Source organism: Malurus melanocephalus, unplaced genomic scaffold, assembly GCF_030028575.1.
Source record: "Malurus melanocephalus ecotype Western Australia unplaced genomic scaffold, MMel_1.1 scaffold_127, whole genome shotgun sequence".
Classification (NCBI taxonomy): domain Eukaryota; kingdom Metazoa; phylum Chordata; class Aves; order Passeriformes; family Maluridae; genus Malurus; species Malurus melanocephalus.
This window is the reverse complement of record NW_026623359.1, coordinates 1,888,696-1,912,906: the sequence shown is the minus strand read 5'-3', so window position 1 is coordinate 1,912,906 and position 24,211 is coordinate 1,888,696. Positions and strand designations below refer to the sequence as shown.

At 37.5% G+C, this 24,211-nt stretch overlaps 1 protein-coding gene across 1 annotated transcript in view; it reads right to left on the bottom strand.

Moving 5' to 3' along the window:
- Window positions 1-2,479: 2,479 nt before the first annotated feature.
- NOL10 (nucleolar protein 10) overlaps window positions 2,480-24,211 on the bottom strand; it is a 55,901-nt gene continuing 34,169 nt past the window's right edge. Inside the window, exons 14-21 of the mRNA XM_057370488.1 lie at window positions 21,071-21,197; window positions 20,096-20,175; window positions 19,819-19,917; window positions 19,140-19,229; window positions 17,273-17,446; window positions 16,636-16,883; window positions 11,336-11,438; window positions 2,480-8,297 (exon numbers count right to left, since the gene is read on the bottom strand). Of these exons, the coding sequence (XP_057226471.1) occupies window positions 8,178-8,297; window positions 11,336-11,438; window positions 16,636-16,883; window positions 17,273-17,446; window positions 19,140-19,229; window positions 19,819-19,917; window positions 20,096-20,175; window positions 21,071-21,197 (1,041 nt within the window). The 3' untranslated portion in view covers window positions 2,480-8,177. The remainder of the gene's footprint in view (window positions 8,298-11,335; window positions 11,439-16,635; window positions 16,884-17,272; window positions 17,447-19,139; window positions 19,230-19,818; window positions 19,918-20,095; window positions 20,176-21,070; window positions 21,198-24,211) is intronic.

Sequence of the window (24,211 nt, the reverse complement as noted above, 5' to 3'; positions counted from 1 at the left end):
TGTGGTACCTTGCTGAAACACTGAAAATATTTCTAGATACATCAGCTGTAAAATGCACTGACATACAGAAGGCTTTCAAGAARGAGCAGGAAGATTGCTCAGAGAGTGCACAGTAGAGGGAAGGCTGAGGGCATGGCTGCTGCCAGACTCTTAGGACAGCCTTGTCCTGGAGATTTTTGAACTATGTTCTGAGATTCAAGCACACTTGAACTCTGAGCAAAGCCCAGAGGCCAGTGCCAATTCCTGTCTTAGCCAAGAAGCAGAAAATTTGACCTGTGGGAATAAGACAAGCTCRTACAGTAGAAGTTGGTCGGCTGTACAAGTACCTTGCACAATAACAGATCCTTAACCCCATCCAGCACTTCAGCCTGGTTCATATCTCAAAGCAGTTAGTACCGATGCCCTAAAATGCATGACTCAGTATGGTGAGATAGATGAAGTGATATGTGAGGTGAGACAGACACAGGGGTGTCCCCAAGTCAGAACCTCCAAGGCTTCCTGTGATTAAGAAATCACAGATCCTATCAGTTAGTTGACACCAAATTCCAACTACACTAGGGAAAAAAAAATTAGCATTGACAATAATTTTCATTCCTACTATTCCTACTCAGTGCAGAAACTGCTTTGCTGTTAAAACTTACCAGCTAAAGACATATTGAAGAAATGAAGAGGTTGTCAGTCTGCGACAGGTTTACCCTGGCTGGACTCCAGGGGACCCCAAAGCTCCTCTACCACTGCCTTTCATAGCTGGACAGGGGAAGAAAAAGTAACAAGCGGTGTCAAAAACATGCCTACCCAGGAGGAAGATAAAAAAGGTTCAGAAAGTCCAGCACTTCAGTCCTTCTGATTTGATAGCTCCCAAATATCTAACCCCAATAATTCCAGATTGTTGGGGTGGTGAAGGCACAGAATCAGGAAAAATGTTTGAAAGAGTTGACATTACTATTTCTGCCTGACCACCTGTAGCAGCCTTGTCATGCTGGCTGGAGGAACCCAATTTTTAAAAGACCCCAGAGTACAAGAAACCACAGCAGGTCAGGACAGAACTGTACCTTCTAGGAGAAAACTGCAATAAAAAACCTACAAGTTTTCACTGAAAACCCCAAACCAGAGCAGATTAGTTCCAGTTTTTGAAAATTGGACTTTCACATTGATAAGCTTTTTTGAAAGCGGAAATGTTTTAAGAGCAACATTTSACCAGATCTCAAATTATTTTCCACCACTTCTCTCTCCCTTTCTTTCCACCTGTTTTACTGACTGCCTTACTAAACAGGGATTTTTCCAAATTATTTCTTTCTATGAGAAATTCCYTCAGTTTCAAGGGAAGTGGTGGCCTCTTTGAAGGACAGAGCTCTTACCCCCCAGATCTTCAGAGGCAAGGGAAAGCAGTATATCTTAACTGACACTAAAAGTCAGTTACTTTTCTATGATTAAGAGGAAACATGTAAGCATCACTAGAGGCCAAGGCAGACATCCACTGTTGGGCATTACTTTCTAGAAAACATTTCAGTAGACATCACAGACACATCATTTAAGAAGGGAAAGAGAGATCCTCTGGAGGGAAGGAACCACCTGCCTTGACTGGTTATTTCATCCTGCAGCACCCTGAAGTACAGTGTTCTGTCCACCTGGGAGTAAATCCTCCTTATTTTGGTCACATTACATATCCACCATATCCTGGCAATCCTGCCCTCACATCTATCCCAAATGCCATCAGTGAAGCAAGTTTTGGTTCCCATCACTCCAGGGAATGACAAGAGTTTCTTGAATACCCGACATAGCCTGGTGCCTCACCTCCGCTCTGGAGAAATTTCCATCTTCTTCCAGTTTTAACTGGAACCTTTCATGGTTTGGGAGACTGGTCACAGAAATAAAGGATTATCACTGTTGAATTCTGGAATAACTGCTCCTAAAGTTATCAATCATCCTAATGTCTTTCCTTACAGCTGAGTGACAGCAGTCCCAAGCTAAAGGTACATGTGAGATGTTACACACGGTGCTCCACGTTGTGTCTGTACTTGTAAACTCAACAGCGTCAGGCCCTGTCCTAAGAACAGCAGAATGATCATCTACACCCTTCTAGGGATAGGTACATTGCAGCAATGCAGTTACCACGGCATCATCCATGGCAGTGATTTGTTGTAACCTGTCTAAAGTATCTCTGATAGAGGATACTTATTTGCTGTGGATATGCATTTAAATATTGCCTCATTTTTGGTGCAGCAGTGTCATAGTCCCATTGAGCAACCTACAATTTACATCTGGGAAAGGAGAAAAACAGTAGCTGTGATGAAACTTTCCTTTGATTCAGTTTACAAGAATATCAGCAGAACCCCAACAGACAAGATAATTACTTTTCACAACACTGTCATTTGCATAAGATGATTAAATCTTAAGCATGTGGTCTTTTATGACCTCTGCTGTATGTACTCCACTTGTGGCAATATTATAAAGGTTAAAACATGGAAAATGCATTTACAGAAGAAATGGTGCTAAATGGAAAGGACATAATATTCATGATCGAAGTCAGATGATATATCATTTGAATGCTTTTTAATGCTAAACTGTGTAATTGTACCTAATGTAACTGTGCATGGATATAACTGCACATTGCAATCATACTAATGCAGAGGTGAAATTCTTGAAAAAATTAAAAAACACACCAATCCCAGCCAAAGCACCCAGACCTTACTGAAGGAGAGCTAGCACAGCAGTACAGATACACACAGAGAAGTGGGTTTTGGGGGGTTTAAAGCAACATTCCCCTGCCTATTTTCACCAACATGTACAGGAGTGTGAACCAGCTCTCTATCTCCAGGCTCATAGAAATCATTTCTGCTCAAGATGTGCCCACACACAACAAGTGTGTATTACCACTTCAGCCTTCATTCTCAACTCTGTAAAGTATCTGAACAAATTCATGCTAGAGATCCTGATTTAAACATAAAAAAAGAGGAGTGTAGAGGCATCCCAGAAGATAGAGCCAGATGTTCAAATGAGATAATAGGTAGGAGAGACCGAGCAGCTTTGGCAGAAACTGCTGTAGGGAAGGGAAGGGTGGTTCCAGGAATTGGGAGTATAAATTCTGATTAGGGCTGGGCTGGTATTTCCCACTTCAACTGCCTAGTTTTCTCTTTAATGAGGAAATGGGATTTTTACTTTTGCTCCCACTCAATGAAGAATTAAATGGGAACAAAAACTTGCTTTCATAGGTAAGCTGACCCAAAGCTCAGCATAACTCCACGGGGAATGACAGCATTTTCAACTTGTACCTGATCTTGCTGCAAAATGGTTGTACTTTAATTAAATATAGCTGTCAAAGGAAATGCAGTATTCAATCCTTTTCAAAGAGTAAGAGAAAAATTACTCCTTTCTGAACATGCTCAGGGTGGATCTTCTCTTTTTGGATATGCTCTAGAACACTAAGCAAAGAACGGATGGAGATCCTGAAAACCAGTCAGCAACAGACTGACACATTTCTGAATTTACACCAGTAAATTTGGTTTGGTTGTTGTGGTTTTCATTCACTTGTACAGAAAACCACTTATTTTAGCTCGGCTGACACGAGAGCAAACCAGTGTGTACCAGGGGATACTCACAAGTATTCCTTATGGAAATGCCACTTACGGGGTAGGTTTAGGTCACATATTGGGAAGAATCCATTGCTGTGAGGGTGGTGAGGCCCTGGCACAGGTTGCTCAGAGCATAGGTGGACTCTCCATCCCTGGCAGCATTCAAGGCCAGGTTGGATGGGCTCTGAGCAACTTGGTTTAGTGGAAGGCTCCCTGTCCATGGCAGGGCACATGGAACTAGATGACCTTTAAGGCCCCTTCCACCCCAAACCAATCTATGATCCTATGACCCAGAGATTCTTTAAAATGCAGAAATTCCCTTTCTTCCAGTTGTGTAAACTACAAGAGGTGCTAAATTGGTTATTTTCTGCAGGCTTTACTAGAAATGGTTCATTTTGGTGACAGGACTATTTCATATTAAACACAAAGAGTCAGTTGCTGAGTAAAATGGGCTTTGAAATACAGAGATAAGGATCAAGAGGTAAAATTTATTAATAGATTTATGTGCTTTCATTCAGTTTAAAATCCCCATACTTCTCAACATCAGACAAAATATATTAGCTATGGAAACATGCCAAAAGAAGTACCTAATCTTTAAGAAAGAGATAAAAAGATAAAACTAGTTGAGTGATTCAGTGGAAAGATGAGACAAAGGGGAAAATTACTCCAGTCAATTAATGATACATGCTTCCTCCTTATGCCCTACAACATTCATAGTCACCAGGCTCGAGAGGTCCTCTAAAGTTCATTAAACCATTCCTCTTCCTCAGGGAAGGCTCCCCTACACCTGCAGTTACATAGATATCTATACCTGCAGATGTTCAATTCAACATCACAAGTCCTTTCACAGACAATGCACAACCTCCCCAGGCAAGGAGCTGTACTGCTTCACTGTACTGCATCTGAAAGTTGGTCTTTTCTTCCTGGAATTAAATTATATTCCCCATTTTCACCTGGAAACACGAAAAACACAAATATAAAAAGATGCTGCAAAGCGAGATGGAGTAATCTGAAAACTGTTCCATCCTCTCTAACAACTCCTCCTGAAGCTTGACATTTTGAACCATACCTGCTTCAAGCTCCCTACATAAACCCTGTGAGTATAAAAATGTGAATAAATATTTTACACACACTTGCTATGTATGCAGGTATCACATTTCTTTTGTTCAGATATTAAAAAACAGCAGTGGTAATTAATAAATTTTTTCACTGTTTTGTTTAAGCTGGTAGATGCTTTTAATTTCAGACAATTATACCAGCCACAGGAACACAGAATGATTCTTGGCTTGGTAATAGAATTTTGGAAAGAACATTAGATAATTAGTTTTGGTTCAGTGTTTGTTGAATGAATAATAGCCTGATATAAATCATATTACCTGTAGAGTAAAAAAATACTGAAGTGCAGGTGACACATCAGACTCAGGTCATTCCTTTCTCTCACCAGCATTTCACTCACATTTAACCACTGTCTCTACATTTATTTATAGTGGTTTTTTAAACTGATTCTCACCACTAAGTTCTCAAACATATGAAACAATCAGGGTTTCCATGAGGCTACAACATCTGATCACACCTTAAGAGTATGAACCTTTAATGTCACAAAGGATTCCAGCAGCTGCTCAGCTCCTAGGAACTGCATTTCTGGATTAATCCTGATTCCTGCAGTATGGAAAATGAAGTGACTGCTGACTGAAAAACATTCGTGAAAGCAGGCTGACACTTAAGAAATGCCTGCTTTGGTGGCATGATGAAGTTAATCAATTTGCAATCATGTTGCATTAATACATCAGCTTCTACTGAAACTTCCAATCTTCCCCAGATAGCTGTTCAAGAACAACTTTAACCTGCTGTTAATCTACTTTATCAGCCTCAACAATCTAAGCATGCTTCATACCAGGTCCCTATGTGGACAGTGATGTGGACTGAGCACTGGCTAAATGGCAGATCCCAGAGGGTCATAGTCAGTGTTTAGTTGGAGGCCTGTCACTAGTGGTGTCCCTCAAGGTTCAATATTGTTTAACTTACTCCTCAATAACTTGGATAAAGGGGCAGGTGCCTCCTCAGCAAGTTCCCTGTGACACAAAGCTGTGAGGAGTGGCTCCTACCCCAGAGGGCTGAGCAGCCCTTCAGAGGGACCTCAACAGGCTGGAAAGATGGGCAGGGAAGCATCATCTGAAATTCCACACAGGCAAGCACAGGGTCCTGAACCTGGGGAGGAATAACCCCAGGCACCAGCACAGGCTGGGGCTGACCTGCTGGGATGCAGCTCTGTGGAGAAGGACCTGGGGGTCCTGATGGACAACAAACTGTCCATGAGCCAGCAGTGCCCTGAGGGCCAAGAAGGCCAGCACTGTCCTGGGGTGCCTTAGGAAGAGCACTTCTAGCAGGTCAGAGGCGTTTAAAGTGTATCTCAAATACCTCTGATGTGAAATAAATGGCATGCTAAGGGCAGTTTACATGTGCCTTCTATCTAACAGTACAAAGCATATTCTTTTAATCACATAGACTTCAACCAAAATACATGATCAAGACTACTGCAATACTTACACTGTGAATGTAAGTGCATGGAAGCAAAACACTGAGTTAAACCAGTCTGTCAGAAGAATCTCAAATCACAAGAAATACACTCATTTTAAGCTGCAAGTTAACCATTTCAAGCTCAATTCATTTCCACCCCGCAGACCAGCCACTTTTTTTTCCCCACTCCTGACAGCCCACAAAATCATTGCTGAAACAGAGATGCCTTAAACCACAAATGCACCTCTAGCTCCAAATCAAATACAATGGGATTTAGGTCCATCACGAGAAGGAGCAAACTCTGCCAAATTCCTGCTCTTACAGCGCCAGTTCTGTCCACTCAGTCCCCATCTCTCCCTGTCTCAACCACAATGGAGGCAAATTTCCAGTGTTAATCTTTCCATGTTCGTATAGCCCCGGGTATGACGTGAGCACACTGGAATCACACACAGATAGTTTCTAAGAGATAACATAATGCTCCAAGGAGAAAATGTTGCACTAGTACAAATTTTAACTTGTTCACTGCATTTGGATCTCAAAGGCTTGAATGTCAAAAGACAAGACTCCAAAAAGAGGGACATACCCTGAAGCAACGACAACTGCGTTCATATTTTCTCAGTGCTTAAGGAGAAGTTATGATGGTACTTACAGCATGAGTGAGACTGACATTGGAACAGCGAATAGTTCTGTGCTAAATAAAAAGCATGAGAAGCTTATGGATAATGCAGAAATTTGACAGCTAGAGGTAGAAAACTAGGCATCGAGAGACTAATCCTTTAGCTGAATGCCAGGACAGAGATAATGACTGCAATGTAAGTTTTTAAGATAAAAACATCAGGTGAAACAGGTCTTTTTAAACTAAAGGCAATAACATAATTAAAGTCAGAAGGAATTAAAACAGGTAAACTTACACCAGGAAGAAAAAAAATGTAACCATGTGGCTAATTTTTCTACCACCTAAAAACAACACCAGAAAAATATCAGGCTATGAGAAAGCAAGGCTTTTACTGAAATAACTCCAAAGATTCTATAAATACTGCCCAAGAGACCTAACCAGATTAATACCTCTCTGATTTATAAAGCAAAACACTTGAGAACCCATGAGTTTCTTAAAAAGATTTACAGTGKCAGGGAGATTCACTGATTCTTGTTAGATCCAAAGTTTACCGTTTTTTTGATCTAGCAAAAAGGCAATTTATAAAGGCTTTTAAAAAGCAATAAAAAGGTTCCTTTAGGATCAAAGGTAAAAATTAACCTATTTGCTTAATTCCTACTTAGGTTCTTGGTTTTTTATTTATTTAGATGACTATTGGCATGGCCCTGAAGTGCTTGCTATATGAACATATACCACTCGCTTTATGTTGAACCATGGCTGGCTTTCCCAAATGGCAACAACAGGACCAGGTTTTACATGAGTTAAGGCAGTATTTACAAAATCTAAGTTAATAGGACTACCCTTCTGAGCTTCCCCTTGGTAAACTGGTGTGGCAAGAGATGTTTCCTGATAGAATGACTCAGGAAACTCAAAGCAGGCATTCTCAATTGCCCTCCCGACAACCATTTGTACCATTTGCTACTAAAGGCAACCCAATAATATAAAGCCATGTTTTGGAAGTTACAATTTTGTGAAAAATAGAATTATATGTCCTCTTTCAAGAACGAGAAAAATTTGTTGTTCCTTTGTAAAGACAAGCTTTTAAACAAAATAACTTACCTTCGATCTTCTATCTAAGCAGTCATAAATAAAGATTTCACAAACTAAAACTCATAGCTCTTAAGTTAAATAAAAGACAGGCAGCCTTATTGTATACATAAATTCTTATAGAGAAAACATCCAGGGTTACACAATAACCAGTTGCTGGTGATTTCTGAACAAATACAGTTCACACTGGACAACATTCGTAGTGTCCTTTGGTCAGTACTTTAACTTTCATAAATTTTTCAATAATTAACACAGCGTTTAGGAAGTTCAGTTTTTGTGTTCACCAATGAATCAAAATACAAATTCATTGGTACTGTGTCCCAATTTGAAAAGCCCCTTTTTCAGATGAAAATGAGGTAAAAAGTTTCTTTAAAAACTCCCATAAATCAATGAAACAGTCGTCCTCTTCCTCGTCTGCTTTTGAGATGACTGGCAGAGCGCCGAAGAGTTTTCCTCTCTTGACGATGCCGTTTCTCAGCTTCCTGCTGTTTTCTTTGTTGCTCTGACTGGAATATTAAAACAAAAATAGACTCAGGTTCTTGTAAATTCACCCATCATCTCATTGTCCCAGTATCAATATATCAAGTCAGAATTTCATCAAGCAAATCTGGAAATGTTACCATTAGTTGCCCCATGCTGTCTTAAGTCAAACCGTACCTACTAATTCTGGATATCCTAGGCATTATCATTCCATGTTTTTCTCAGCAAATGTTTAACATAAGGATATGAAAAAACAGTGAATAATGTATTTCAGATAAAAAACAATGCTTAAGAATACACTCCATCATTTATGTTTAAATGCCCTTGAGAACACAGATTCCAATTTGTGGCTACTTAGTATCTACTTTGGTTAACCAGTGTTTTCAAGTTTAATCACCGAATCACAGAATAGAATGAGTTGGAAGGGACCTACAAGGATCACTGAGCCCAACCTCTGGCCCTACAGGAGTCTCCTTGGCCAGAGTCACACTATGTGCCCAAGAGTATTGTCCAAATACTTCTTGAAATCTGTCAGGCTTAATATTGCACAATCTAATTCTCRAACGATGGAACAATTAGTTAAATTTGCTGAAGCACACATGTTTCCTAAAATGTGTTCTTAGAAGTTCTTGAAAGTGTTTGATATGCTGCATGGAATTCTAGAAATATTTTCTACATTAAAGTAATTTTAAACCTCTGCTCCTGTGGTATATGCTCTATTGTTTCTTCTGTTAATCAAAAACATGCTGGAAGGGTTTAATTTATGTACCATGTAGATGAAATGGCTCTTACAGCCATAAACGACTATTTTCTTTGGAAGACTAAAGCTTGTCTGTAAACCAAGCATAAACTGGAACTAGCAGGCTTGAATTAACCAAGCTCAGGCAACTGTCCACGCTATAAAATACTCCAGCAATCCGAGCAATTTCAAGAAGCCCAGGATAACTGCACTGACATCCATGGTTTGGTAATACAGTTTTTAAATGTTTCCCATACTGTCTGAGTAGGGTAAGTACCTTGGTATTTTTATTTTGTTAGATTTATTTGCTATGATAAAGCATACTGAAATTGAAAAATAAGTTGCCACACTGTAGGAACAATATTCAAATCCCCTGAAAACTGAACTGTAAAATACCAATGGCACACAATTTCATCACTGGATCTGTCTGTGGCAGCTGAATATTGGGAGGCTGCCAATACACCACACCTGAAGCATCTAAGTCAATTCCACTGACTTAAGAGCTGAAGTGATACCAACCCCATGGAAGCACAATTCTCTTCCCTACTTAATCTTTCCACCTACTTCTAAATACACCTGCCTTTTGCACAAAGGGCATCACAAAGCAGAAGTAGAATGTTACAAGTAACACTAAAATCCCTTTTTTGGTCTGCCAACTCCAACTCTTCATCTTCTGAAAAGAAGTGCCAAGACTGCACAGCATGGCTTCTTCTCAGCTCTCCCTGCCCCATTCCTTGGGACTTCAGAAGATACATACAAGGTCTGTTTATTTAAGAGAATTACTTTGTTATTCTATTGATAGGAAACAGTATCTCCACTTAGATTCATTCTTTTTCTTTAAAACAGATTTTTAAAGATCTTTTTAATGCAGATGACCACAATGTACATATTTCAACAAAGCAGTATCAGTAAATTGCCAGGAAAAGAAAATCCATATATGCTAGCAGCACCATAATTTAAAAAAACCCTCAAAGCTGTATCTTATCTGATGGAATCAAGTAATCCTGCCATTCTGAACCACTGCTGTGTCTGTCTTCCTCCTGCAAGGTCTGTCTACTTTGCTCCCAAATCTTTACAAAACTGTCAGTAAAAGATGACACTTGTTTTTTTCAGTGTGCACCACCAACTGCAAGAAACCTTGTGGTTTTGCACTTTTTAACTTAAAGCTACTATAAAATATACCGTGCTTTGAAGCCCAGCAAAGCCCATTTAATAAGCTGAAAGACAACAACGTATCAGTTACAGAGTTGGTAAAATCCCCAGAAATGTTACCCTAAATGGCACTGCAGAGGAATTTGTGACTTATTCCACAGTCACCGTATTTTAAATTCCAGCAATATAGGAATCAAAAATAGATGAAAATGGACAACTGCAAATGGATAATAATCAGATAAAATAAGTAAGGTAGAGACAGTCAATGAATTTGATTGTTTTTCCTTCAGGTATATCCAATGTGATAAATAACTACTCAGCCATTCTCGTGACAGTGTTTTACCAGTGAGAATAGTATTTGACCACTGGTAAGGAGAAATGTATAATAGCAAAGATGCTCACCTGAGGAAAACTGATTTAATCAAAAGAAATTTTGTCAGTCAAGTATCAATACATTTGGGTCTTCAGGTTTTATAATGAATCCTCTCCTCAGTTCTAAAGCAGTTTTCTAGTAAAACAAGCCCTAAGTGTTCTACAGCAGTAGCAAATGCACACAGGCATTTAACTGCCCCCACACTAAAAAGGAATCACTTGTATGCAATCTACAAAATTCTTTAGGATAGGAAATCAAAACCCTTGGGAAAGGTAGATAGGCAGCAGTCAACTACACACTTCAAATGGATTTGACAACCAGTACAGGACCAGAGCTCGTTCCTGTGACCTGTGTTACACAAGGTCAATAGCAAAGGTGGTTTGGAGCTCTGTTTCTATCATGCTGAGACCTCTTAACGTGCTAAACCAAGAGACAGCCGGTTCCCTACGGCACCTTGACTGTTTTGGGGCCTGCAGACTGAGATCTGATCAGTGCTGGCACTGAAGTCAGGCAAGGTCACAAGCTCCTGGTGCTACGTCTGCAAATCAACTATTAAAAGATGCAAGCCATTATTTTCCACCGGAACGTAAGATTTTATAAGTGTTGCCTGAGTTATAAGGGATAAACACCCAGAGTACTACCGGAGGCTTTCATTCTCTTGGCAAGAACCTGAAGAGTTGGCAGCTTATAAAGAAATGAAGAGGGACATTTGCTTGACGGTTTTAAAGTTCCTGTTCTTTCATGCAAAAACTAAAGTTACTTGTGCATTATCTTAAAAATTATATATATATATAGCTCACCTTCTTTAATTTGAATGTTGCCTGTTTGCTGCCTACTGTGGTATCAGACACATTGAGTGTGCCAAGTTTTTCCTCAAGCTTTAAACGATCTTCAAGAGTTTTCCTGCAGAGAAAAACTAAAATTAGTCCCAATTTTTGAAACCATTTACTACATTAAAAATTGATAATACAGTCAAAAGTAATCTTAATTTCTCTGAAACCCTGAAATGTCATAACTCTAAAAACATAAATATTAAGGAAACACAAAAGAAAGACAAATTCAAATCATTCCCTCCAGATATTGCTTCCAGTAGAAACACTTTTAGAATTTATGTAAAGTTCATTGTTTTTGCTGCTAAAAAAGTAACATGACTCTAGTTGAGAAAGAAACCACACCCTTCCATTAACATAGTTTTCTATGAAACGTCAGAAAAAGCTGGGGATATTAAACTGCACAAAAAAAAGAAGTAATGCTAGATAAATTCAGTTTTCCTGAAATCTTATAATTTCTGAATTGGAAATACTTTAGAGGGAAGGAAGTAAGCTTGAGTATACACCAGAATGAATTAATCCCCAAATGAATCACTTCACTATGTAATCCAATTACAAATGACAGTTTGGACACTGTGCCCACAACAGCCTGTTTTCTGCATAAAAGAACAAGAATAATAAAAAATAATAATAAAAAAATGATAAAGACAGGCTCTGGCCCCAGAGAGGGGCTCCACAGAAGCACATGCTTTCAAGCACAGTGCTTATCACTGAGTTTTTGTAAGCAAGCTGGTGTAGAGCCTCTCTCTCAGGCACCAYATTCCAGCATTCCCATGGAGAAGGAGGTAGGTGATGTGGCTGAAACTGTTTGCAGCTCTCCTCCACTGGCAGTTAATGCCCTGCAAAAGCAAGACACATGGACATGTCCCAGTTGCTCCAGGTTGTGAGCTGGTATTTAATACCACAGCTGCTGACTTCAGTTATTTTGGGCTGCAAACTGAACAGCTGAGGAGTGCAAAACCACCTTGTTCCCACAGAGCCTCCAGCTCAGGGGGAGGCAAGCAGGCAGGGACAGTGCTTCAGCCAGCCTCCCTAAAGGTGCCTGTGAGTCCTCACATGGCTCAGCCATGGCTCATCCACTGCTACGAGTAAGTAGCACCTCTGAGAATGTGACACGGCTTGTTCCATCAAACCCACTCTGCATGTGCTTAGAAAACATTCTCCTAACGGTAAACAAACTTAGTTTCTGCAATTTGAGATGTTATTAGTGCCTCATTAACTCTCTCTGAAGAGGGCCAAGAGACATTTTTTGTACAAGTTTTAATGTGGAAAATAAATCATCATAAAAATAGAGATGATTAGCAGCCACCAGAGTCAATGGCATTTACTGTGCACGAAGAACTCATGGCTGTGGCCGATGCATGAAGCCTCTGAACTCCACTGAATTCTGGTTAATGAGCCATTTTATGTAACAAAGACTTTTCAGATTAACAATGAAAAATTACTGTCAAGAATTACTTTATTTCTCATGACTGGGTACTTTGTATTTTTTTCTGTAGTATATTTTTCATTGAGTACATGTAAAAACTTGTTCCATCTGTGCGAATCAGAAAGACAAGCTAAGCCTTAGAGCTAACTGTGGCAGAAGATCAGTCACCAACATTGTGGTGGGATTTCTACATTCAAGTGAAGTCCCATTTTTCTCCCCTTTGAAAGTGAATTGGAGAAATATGGCTACTACCCAGCAATTATTTAGCATGACTGCCTAGACACTGCTTCAGTCAGGAGAAAAAATGAGTAGATACCAGCAACATGCTGTCAGGTTGTAACCTTACTGAAAAAATACAGGTATGGCTCTATTTATCTGAAAATGTGCAGACCTCAAGTGACAGTGAATTGTACATACTGATACACAAACACAGCTGCTGGGTTGTTTGTTTTGGTTGGGGTTTTTTTCACATCTTCCTCAACAAATTAATTCAAGGAATAAATTAACTGTGTTATGAGAAGTGAATTTCCCTGCCATAACACAAAAAACGAACAAGAAATTACCCATGTACTTCTTCTTTCCTCATTATAAGGGGAATAGTTTTTCAGGACTTTTCCTGCTCTAAAACAGGAATACCTCCTTAGCAATAGCTAGGCATGCCAACTATGCTTTTGTTGGCTTTCTTGGCCACCTCTGACAACACATATGTAAACTGTCATACCTTTTATAAAATTGACTACTACAGTTTTTAATTTTGACATGCTTTAACTTCAGTAACATAATCTTTAAAAGGACATCAAGTAAATCAAAAGAACTCTTAGCACACAGATAAATAAAAATCCTTTCCTTTCATGGTTTCCTTTCAAGTTATTAGGTAGGAAACTTGTGTTACAGGGAAACAAAGCAAGGATTTGCAAGTTTCTTAGGCAAGTGTAAGAGTAAAAAAGGGGAAAATTAAATGCAGATGGATTTGAGACAAAGTGTTTTATAGAACCATGAGTAAATTCTGCAGCTTTCCTGCTCAGAGAAATGCATAGACTGTTGGTCTAAGAAGAAATTTATAGTACACACCACTGCTTTAGAAGTTGGGCTTGGAGCCGTGCTGAGTCAGGAACATGTCAAAAGAAACACCCAGTTTTATATAAGTCATAAACTGTTTCCTCAGGTAGAACATTATATGATTAGAGAAAAAAAGAACATCTAGCCATTAAGTGAAGGTATTAAGGCACTTAATTATATTGGTCACAGACCATCATTCCGTAACTTGGATATATCAAATCAAAGACAAACATGCCAGCCTCACCAGATTGTACATGCCACTACAGTCTTTCCAATTTTCAGTACGTTACTTGAATTAATTACTTTTATACTGACTACTTATCAGTGAATAAGGCCAGCACAAAACATATTTATTTTGTTCATAAAATTCTAATATGCAAAAATGCTTATTAACTAAACAAGTTAGCTCACAACACAGGCTAAATCATTATGATTATGAAATCATATCAGATATGCATTATATGAAACAGATACCAGCTGCAGATTTTTAAATTTCTTCTAAGAATTTGAGGAACACCAAACTCCATACTGCAAACAATGCTTGGATGACCACAAACAGGATCGGTGAGTATAGAGCTAATTGCTCAGACAAAGATAAAAAAATTCTGTGTATGTCAATTAAATAACAATTCAGGAAACAAGGCAACTGATGCTACCACATGCATTTTTTGGTCATGTCATTATGTCCTTAAATTCCTCTCCTTTTTTTTACATTTTGCATTATCTCCCATCTGTGTACCTACCACAGAGGGTACGTATTAGCAGTGAATCTTAAGACAGACTCTCTTTAAAAGCAGTCTTTTAAAAGTCTTTTGATGGTTTACGTCATCACAGATATTCCTTCATCTATTGGACTGGTCTGTGGTATTTGCTTTTGTTTTTCCTGGGCTGAAGAAATTATTTTTCTCCCTTAAATCTAGATTAAAGAATTCAACTTTGTCCTGTGTCATACTGCATTACTTTTTTCTAAATGTTTCTATTCCTTACACCTGTCTTGGCTTATTTACTTGGATTTCCACACTCTTGTTCACATTTAAGCCTTCAATCTTTTGAACAAAATGAAGTCTTTATGCTTCAAATTGAGTGTCCTTGAGAATCTGCTTTAGGGCTTAGCAGATGAATTTGTACAAAAGGACAGTATATGAGTAGGCTGCAGCCACACAGCCTTTTAATGAAGTATTTTACTGCACTGTCATATGACCAGTGTCTCAGGCCCCTTCCAAGTTACAGCTAATCTGACTTTAAACCCAATTACAATGTAAAAAAAAAAAAACTAACCCGAAATACTTTGTCAGAGGGCCCAGAGTGGATTTTCTCCTGACAAAGAAGAAAAACTGACAAAACTAAAAACTGCTTCATCTTGTGGAACAACAAAAAAGAGAAAATTATCAAAAGAAAGTTAATGGAAAAATCTAAAAACTTTAAAGGCCAGAATAAGAGATATACTCAATAGGAAGAACAAAGAAAAATCCTCGTGTGAAATCACTTGTTGATAAAAAACAGCTACAGAAAACATGGGAATCAGTTCTGCAGAACTGCTATAAATCCCAATTTATAAAATACTACTGCTTCTACTTCAAAGAAGTCTTACAGGTACAACACGGAAATCATAAACTATCTGACTACCATAGGAACACTGTCTTGCTAACACTTAAAAATCCATTTTACATGATAATTCTAGTTAAAAGGCTGAAGTTTTAACAAATGTTTCTTTATGTGTCTCCAGAAAATTTCCATCATAAAACAACTAGGTTGCAGAGTAGTCACTAGTGACATAAAGAAACAGCTCCATTATATATATTATTCACTTCCTTTTCTTTGACTGTATCATTCTGTTCTAAGTAAAAACAAAATGTTTATTATGAGATCCATCTAGCCCAACAACTCATTTCAAATATTAGTCAAAATTCTGCTCTGCACCCAATGTGCTGCAGGAACTCTGATACCTTGAAAGGTTTTAATGACTGTGCCGCAAACAATAAAAAGCTATTAAATTTCATCTTCTGAAGGGCTCAACTCACTTCTGAAAAAAAAACCAATCAGTAAGATTTGCAAGCACTGAGCACCTCAAAGCCAAGTCCTTTAATTTAACGTGCTTTCTTTAGTTTGACATGCTTATCTATGTACCTGTTATTTCAGATGATCATCAATTTAAGGAAATGAAAAAAACCAAACCAAAACAAAAAAACTACATTAAACAAACACCCTCCCAGCCTGGTATTTTGTATTGCAAAAATAAAAAGAGAAATAGTAAGTCCTGACATTATAAGGAGAACGTAGATTTTGAAAGTTTCTAGATGCCATAAAAATACCCAGACAAAACAATTTTTCTTTTACCACGTTGACCCATCCTGATCCTATTCCCAAAACAGTGAGTATTCACACAGCACTGTACAGCATTTTAGATGGTCAGGTGAAAAACAACCAGTCTGTTAACCTCATACTGACACTGGTGGAGAAATAYAACCAGTCTCACAAGACATCACTGTTATCTGTGAGTGCAGCACCTACCAACACTGAGCAATGGATTCCCCAATCTGACTCAAAATACTATCTTACTCATCTCATTTGTGATGTGTCTCTGTCCTACCTGAAATAGTGTATTTGTTTGCCTATAAAACAAAACTTTCAACAACCATGCCACTTTAAGTTATATCCTTGGATCACCAGATGTTGCTTTACCAGCAAGTGCTTCCAAGGCAAAACATCACTGGCCTGCATTGTAGGGAAATATTTGAGAATCACCCACCCCCAGCTATTAAAATAGGAACATTAGTCTTACTTCATTAGTTTTTGTTTTTTGGCAGAGTCTTTGAAGCTTCTGAATTCCTCTCCTTCTTTAATCTCAAAAAACTGAGGTTTCAGTAATGTTTGCTGATCCTCCTTGAGCCTTTCCTGCCGCTTTAGTTTTTCCTCTTGGCGTAAAAGCTTGCGCTGTTTCCTGACCTCTTCAACCCAGCCTTTTTCATCATCTGAACTCTCAGAACTTTCTGCATCACTTGCTTTTCCTTCTGGTTCTTCCTCCTCTTCCTGCAGACAAAAATAGTATAAAATAAGAAATCATCAACTAATTTTCTTTTCAAACCATTCCTACAATTAGAATATATGACATTTTTTTTACATAGAGCTGAAGAGAACCACAACTTTTAAACAAAAGCAGTAACAGCAAAGGAAGCTGAAAATATACTACAAAGTTGTTACCATCTACATATTTCATGTTTTTCAAACCTATATTTGTGCAAAAACTGTATTATTCACTTCTGAAAACTAGATTAAAATTATAAATTACAGTTAATTATTGTAGCTGATAAGACATTCTTGCATTGCATCCATCTTTCTGTGGTGAAAAGTCTGAATGCTTGAAATAGAGAAAAAAAAAGCCTACGGAGTTTTCTTAATCCAAATGGAAAACATTTTACCTGTCCTTGTGCTTCCAGTTCTTCTAAGATCTTCAGTTTCCTCTTTCTTTTCTCACTTATTTTAGAAACAAGTGGGTTAAGTAGCCTAAATTCTTCACTCTGCTCATCCACCTGGAAATCTGGATTCTCAAACATGACCTTAAAACGATCATCTTTGAGAAGGCTGGGCAGATTCTGGAAAAAAAACTCAAAGCATGAGCAAGTTAGACAATCCTGAAACAGACATTAACAAAATAAGCAATGTTTTTTTTAATTAAACAAAATTAATATGAAATGCCAGTTGCTTAGTCTTCCAGATCAAATAAAAATCAAGATTTATGCTTATTGTACTTTCACGAAGGTTGTTCTAAGCTCCCTGTAAGCAAGAGCTTTTTTAAGGCACAGTACAGACACTTTAAATACACAATTACTAATATTTTCAAATAAATGTTTCTCATACATCCAGCCAGCTAGTCTGGAGACATGTTGATATCTACTGACTAATCAGCAGTTGCTCCAAGGCAAATATACTGCCTGATGGGGATGATTGTACAGCATGTAAAACAAATTATAAGGGTACATGTCTTTATGCAATGCTACTATTATTTTACTGTAAATACTTAATAGGAAGTGCTGTTATACCTGTTACAACACTTTTTCTTCACTACTTCTACATACAGTATGGAAAAGGCAGTTTTGTTCAAGCCAAAGTCAAATGGACTCTGTAAATTTTGTTATTGGTGAACTCAGAACAGCTCTAATTCAGCTACTAATTCAACTTATGAGAATTAGTTAATGGAATTCAGTAATTTCAAAATCATTGCATACATAGCTTTTTACTATAAAATGCTAATTTTTTAACTTTGCTCAACTTATACCAGCATATTCATCTCATCACAGCATTAGGTTTTTACCTTTACTTAAGAAATGGATGGTGGAACTAAAGATACAGAAAAAAAGAGTAAATTTCAAACAAAAAAACTTTAAATGTGTGACTTTCAATCACAGCCAAAAATTAAATCCCAAAACCTAAAATAATTTTTTTGTCATAGGACTCTAATACTGTTTCAGGAAAATAAACAGAACATGCATTTTTATATACACTCTATTTAGTCCACTTAATAACACAATCTGTATGWACTCCAAGACAAATCAGTCCCCATCTACCGAACTCTCATCTTCATTGTACCATTTGCTTCAGTCTGCATTGAAGTTACACCACCTACCTTTTAGTAATTCATGCTTACTACTAATGTTAACACACAAGATTTCATTATTTATCACATGCAGCTAATGTCTGCCTTTCATGAATGCTATATTCTGTGAGAATGGGCACCTATGAGGTGCTATGTATAGAAACCCACCTCTCCCATTAAAGATTTACCCATTTCTTCAATTAAAACTTCTCTTGGGAGAGAAACGGATTATTTTTAACATCCAGAAAAACTCCTTTTACATAAGAGCAAACCATTTTGCCTATTCTACAAAATATTTTCAACTGTATAAACAAAAAAGGCAATTATATCTTAAATTTTATAGACGATCTCATGGTCACCACCAAAACACAAATGCAAAGAACAGGTCTTGCTTGAACAGGTGTGGTATTGAGGTGCATTAAGCAGCTTTTGGAGTCCTACAAAACTTGGGTCACCTTCATAGTGAGTAAGTCATCATTTTTAGCTTCAAATTACCATATGGTCTTCTTTGTGCTGCAGCTACAGTCAAATCCATCTTACAGCTACCTACCAGAATAAGTTATTTATAAGAAAACAGAAACAATGATATTTTAAATCTGTTTGGCCAAATAGCAACAAGGAAAAAAATTAATCCTGTAAGAATTGCTAGTTCTGTGCTCCCAGTTAGAGAAGTGACCAAAGCAAGAGCTCACCTTTTGTTTCCTTTTTCTACTGATCTGTTGCTCTTCTCCTTCTTCTTCCATCAGTTTGAGTGCAAGTTCTTTATTAACTTTGGGAAGTTTCTAAAAAGAGGAAAACAATTATTCAATTTCAAGCAATTATTACTTTTACAATACAACCTACATGCTCTACATTCTTACAACTATTGCAGAAAAGCTCCTTGACTGGTTCCAAATATTTCCAGGTACTAGTAAGGCAACAGTACTTAGGAGTAGATTTAACAACTTGTACATTATTTTTAACTTCTAATGCATCAGCTTCAGAACTTTCAAAGCAACTCTCTCCTTTGATGTTGAACAAATCCAATCTAGAAAGCTACTAGTTAAAAACACAATACAATTTTCATATATCTCTTTCCAGAACATCATGCTTCAATGGCTTAAGTAACTTAATGACAGAAGTAGMAATTGCAAAGTTTTACCAGTGAATTGTCTGTTCAAGCGGCAAATGAGATGAGAGCTGCTCTTTTAGTTTTGGTGTCAAAATCACATGCATGGAAATTTTATGTTTCCATTCAAGAAGTTCTATAAATTACTTTGTGTGTCCAATGATAAGCAGAATCAAATCTCAGACTTCTCTCAGAAATACTTAGGAATATATTACTCTTGATGAAGTTTTCCCCAGATAATACTATTTGTTTACAGAATTTACCTTCAATTGAACTCTCTGTGCACGTGTTTCTTCTATCTTCTGCCTTATTTTCTCTCTTCTGTATTCCTCATAGGCAAAGGGGTTGGCCATCATTTTTGCCTTTGAAAAAGCAGGAGGAAGTAAAAAGAAAATACCATTAATACAGGACACAGTACATTATCTAGATGGAAAAAAAAACCCAGCCATAACAAAAAAAAAATACAAAAAGAGAAAGAAAACCCCAACACACATATTTTATTGTTAAGAACAAAAATTGACAAGATTCAGCCTTATTTACCTTATGATAAAGTCTTATGTCCATGAAGAAGCCATGCATATATGCTCTGAGCAATGATGATCCAATGAGGTGAGCAAGGCCTGGGAAAAAAGTTCCAGAGAATTTTAAAGAGCTTTCATATATAAAGAAGTTCTATTCCAAGCTAGCCTGACTATTCCACTATTCCACCTCCCTGACTAAGAAAAACACTATCAATGCAACACATCAATCTAACAGTCACAATCATGACATCAAGACTAAGTAAAACTGGGAATAAAAATCATGTCCACATGCACTATGCTCTATAGAAGTTCACAAAAAATTCCTGAAGGTTTTTTGGAAGTCCATAGGTGTTTGACAAATCCTCTTTAGTGTGATATAGAGAAGTTCTTAATTAAAGAGTTTTGCCTTTGGTCAAAGCCAGTTCTCACAGTCAGAGGTAATTAAACTGGAGCAAAACATTGCAATCAAACCATGTACTGGACAGAAGAAGGACTGCCCAGGGAGAAGCTTGCTTACCTTCTCTGCTACATAATTTTCAGTATTTCAATTTCTTGAAACTATTAGCCCTAGAATGATTTGTATTTTCTGAAAATTACTACATTCAAATAGAGCAGCCTTTGCTGTGAGTTCTAAATTCAATTTGAGCACCTCAAAAATATTTTGAAAACAAATCCAACTTTTCTTCCTATGCCTTCCATGTAGCATTTGAAAGCAGACATAACAGATTCCCAGGCATACTATATCAGCAAATATCAATCCCCTTCCTGGGATAAAAATCTGAGAAACAAAAGTGTCTAGTGTTGCACTGGCTGGGAACCAAAAAACTTAGAGCCATCTGTCTGGAATATTAATAACCAAGAAGACTAGAGGAAACTACCGTCAGTGAATTTCTAACAGCCCTGATGCATCACACTGGAATTAAAAAAATCAGATGTGTTAATGTTCAAAAACTGAACAAAGAAATCACCCAAAGAGCATATACAACTATTTTACCTAAATTTTCAAGGTCTTTTCTGGTAACAAATTTGTAATCATCATAAACTGTGCTCTCTGGATTCTCTTCCAGTTCTTCAGTCAAGCTGTCCAAGAAGGAACACCATTTTGGGGCAGGTCCTAAAACCTGTGGATATTATGGAAAATGATAACATTGCATTTTCTTACAGAAAAAGCCTACAGTTAGGCTCTTGGCTACTATAATGCTGTAATGGAACAACAAATTAATCCCACTGCAGACCTCAAGAGCTGCAGCTAGAGAACACAATGAAACCTATTGCTTGCATTACCAATAAAGAGTACTATAGATTATGTGCTATTTTAATTTAGGTTATTTGAGACCAGCCAGTCTGAAGGCTTCACGTTAAACTGTTTCAAGTAGTCCTAGCCTGATTAATTTATTAAAAGCTCAGAGCCAAACATTATAGATGAAATTACAAACTAATGGCAACTGATTTGTGAGACGCTGCTGGACCCTGAACTCATTAGGTACCACTATACAATCATGCTAAATCCTAGTCTGACCTATTTACTTTAATTAAAACACCACAGGTATATTTCACGTATTTTATTCAAAGATAAATCCAGACTATATGAACAGATAATGGGAAGCATTAAAAATACTTGCATATTTCCATGATGAGGCAAAGGATTTGTTTGCAAAATATTAGGTAGGACTAGGACTATCAATGTATTTTCCCATATAAGCTTCCTTTAATTTCCCAAGTTAAAAATCTGCTCCTTTTACTTTTCCCTCCTGCTGTTCTGATTGAAATTCCTYTCCATCTTAACTCAGCTGTTCCAACACTCTTTATTTTAGTAGGTGAGTTAGCTGCATGGAAAAATCTAACACTACACTTCTATCTCTAGAGTAAGTCAGCTGACATTTTAGAATGTTAAGTGACCAGTTAAATCCTACAGTGGGACCGTTAACGAGGTTTCTGATTCGTTTGCTAAAAATTCACATTAAAAACTCTACAGCCAGCATGACCCTAGGAATGTCTGTGATACAACAACATTTAAAGATCCTATTCAATTATGGAAACAACTAGAAGTGATTCTATTTATATAAAATAGATATAGTTTGATTTAACATGATTKTGTGATAACAGTATGACCAGTATGAGATAATGCCGGTAATTCTAAATGTGTGTTTCTACTAATTCAAAAGTCTTCTTTTGAAGATAACTGCACACAAAAACCCTGTAATATTGTGTCCTAGACCACAGCATTCTACTTATATTCTAGCCTGTAACACTCAACAGAATAATTTATTCTAGCCCATTATTGTCAATGTATTAAATATGATTTATCTTTTTAAGATTTCAGCCCTCACTGRGAAACATTTCATGCCAAATGAAAGAGTGCACTTTTTTAACCATACTGCATATTTCATTCCAATTACCAAGAGCTTCCAAGGAAATACCCAAGACGTCACTAACAAGAATCACTTTACCTACTTAATTAACCAAAATCCCCATGTCTGCTCCAGGAATAAATGACATTCAGATTGATTTCTTGCCARCATTCCAGAAGCTTTTGTCTCCATCTTGTCTCCATCCAGATTTTAATTTTTTTATTTCCCCCAAACCCCCTTATTTAAATGCCAAGATTTATATTAAAAAGAAACCAGTCTAGATCTATTAAATGCCTTCATGCCACTTAAGAAATCAGTTATCTGTGCTTCATTACCAGACCATCAAAGCATGGCTGGTGTGAAAGAACCTTAAGTTTACCTATAATTTTGTTTTAGATGAAGCAGTTAATCCTTCTTATTAAAAAAAAACCCAAGTTGGTTACTAAACCAACAAAATCTTCTCTTGTAATAAAATTTAAGGACAACATTCTCTATTAAGATTATTAGAAATTAGAGAATCCTTGACTCACATCCATTCCCATGAAATAAAAAGTTCCCCTTCATTTTATCTTGCTGACACATCATGTGAAGACTGCTGCTATCACTTCAATAAACTTTTTCATAACTTCCATTTCTATGACACCATCTGCCCAAGCCCTACAAAGCACAAAGAACCCAAGGCCACTACAACCATTCAGGGCAATCCCCCAACAGGATCTTGATTGGGATAAATCAGTAAGTGAGTAACTAAAGCAAAAGTCTCACAATCAAGAGAAAACTTTTTATCTACTCTTCAGCTGTAGCTCCACTCACCATTCCAAGTACTTGAATACTCAAAACCTGATACTGACAGTAAAACCTTTCATGGGATATAATCTGTGCCACGAAACACACGAAGCCAAAAACTTGATTATTCATTATAATCTGTGGAGCAAGTTGGATGATCAGATCATAGAAAATGAAGTGGGGGAAATGAGATAATTAATGGAAAAAAGCAGTGGCAGAATACCAGGAAAAAATAGAAATTCTAATTGAACTATTATTCAAATCTTACATGTAAACTGACAGAAAGGAAAACCCAACAGAGATGTCTGTATATATTTTATTACCTTATTTCCCCCTCTCCCACCCACTGGAACCACCTGCCTACCTATTCTAGGATAACTTAGGAGCTCTGCTTTGTGTATTAAAGTGAAATATTTTTTAAAGCTTACAAAGAAATTTAAAAATAGAAAAGGCAAACAATACCAGCCACAATGATAAAAAATATAAACAAAAAATGCCCTTTTTTTGCAACAGTAATCTTTCACAGTATTTAACTGCAACTGCATTTTTAACTGCAGAATTTAATGCTCCACTGTCAAGTGACAGCCATCCCAGGATGATTCTAAAAGCACTCCACAATGGCAGGCTCCAATGTTCCACCATTCCTGTGCCCAAGTACAAAAGCAACAACTGAGAGGGTTGGTCTGCACTGGGCCTCCAGGGACAAGGTGGGATAAGTGAATCTGGGCTGTCTTCCCCCAGTTCATGAGTTTCCATACAGTGGAACATTGCAACACAAGTGGGARCCCTTGGAGCTGCTGTCACCCTGCACTGGCACCACCTCAGCCTGGAGTGCAATCCCTGCTAAAGCCACCACAAAAAAACAAAGCTGTGGAGTTTGTGGAAATTCACAGCGAAAATAAGAAAATGTTATGAGGTAGGTAATTGCATGCAACTTAAGTGACAGATCTTATATTTACAATATTTACAACATACCAAAGAGATTTCTCTGAAAGTTT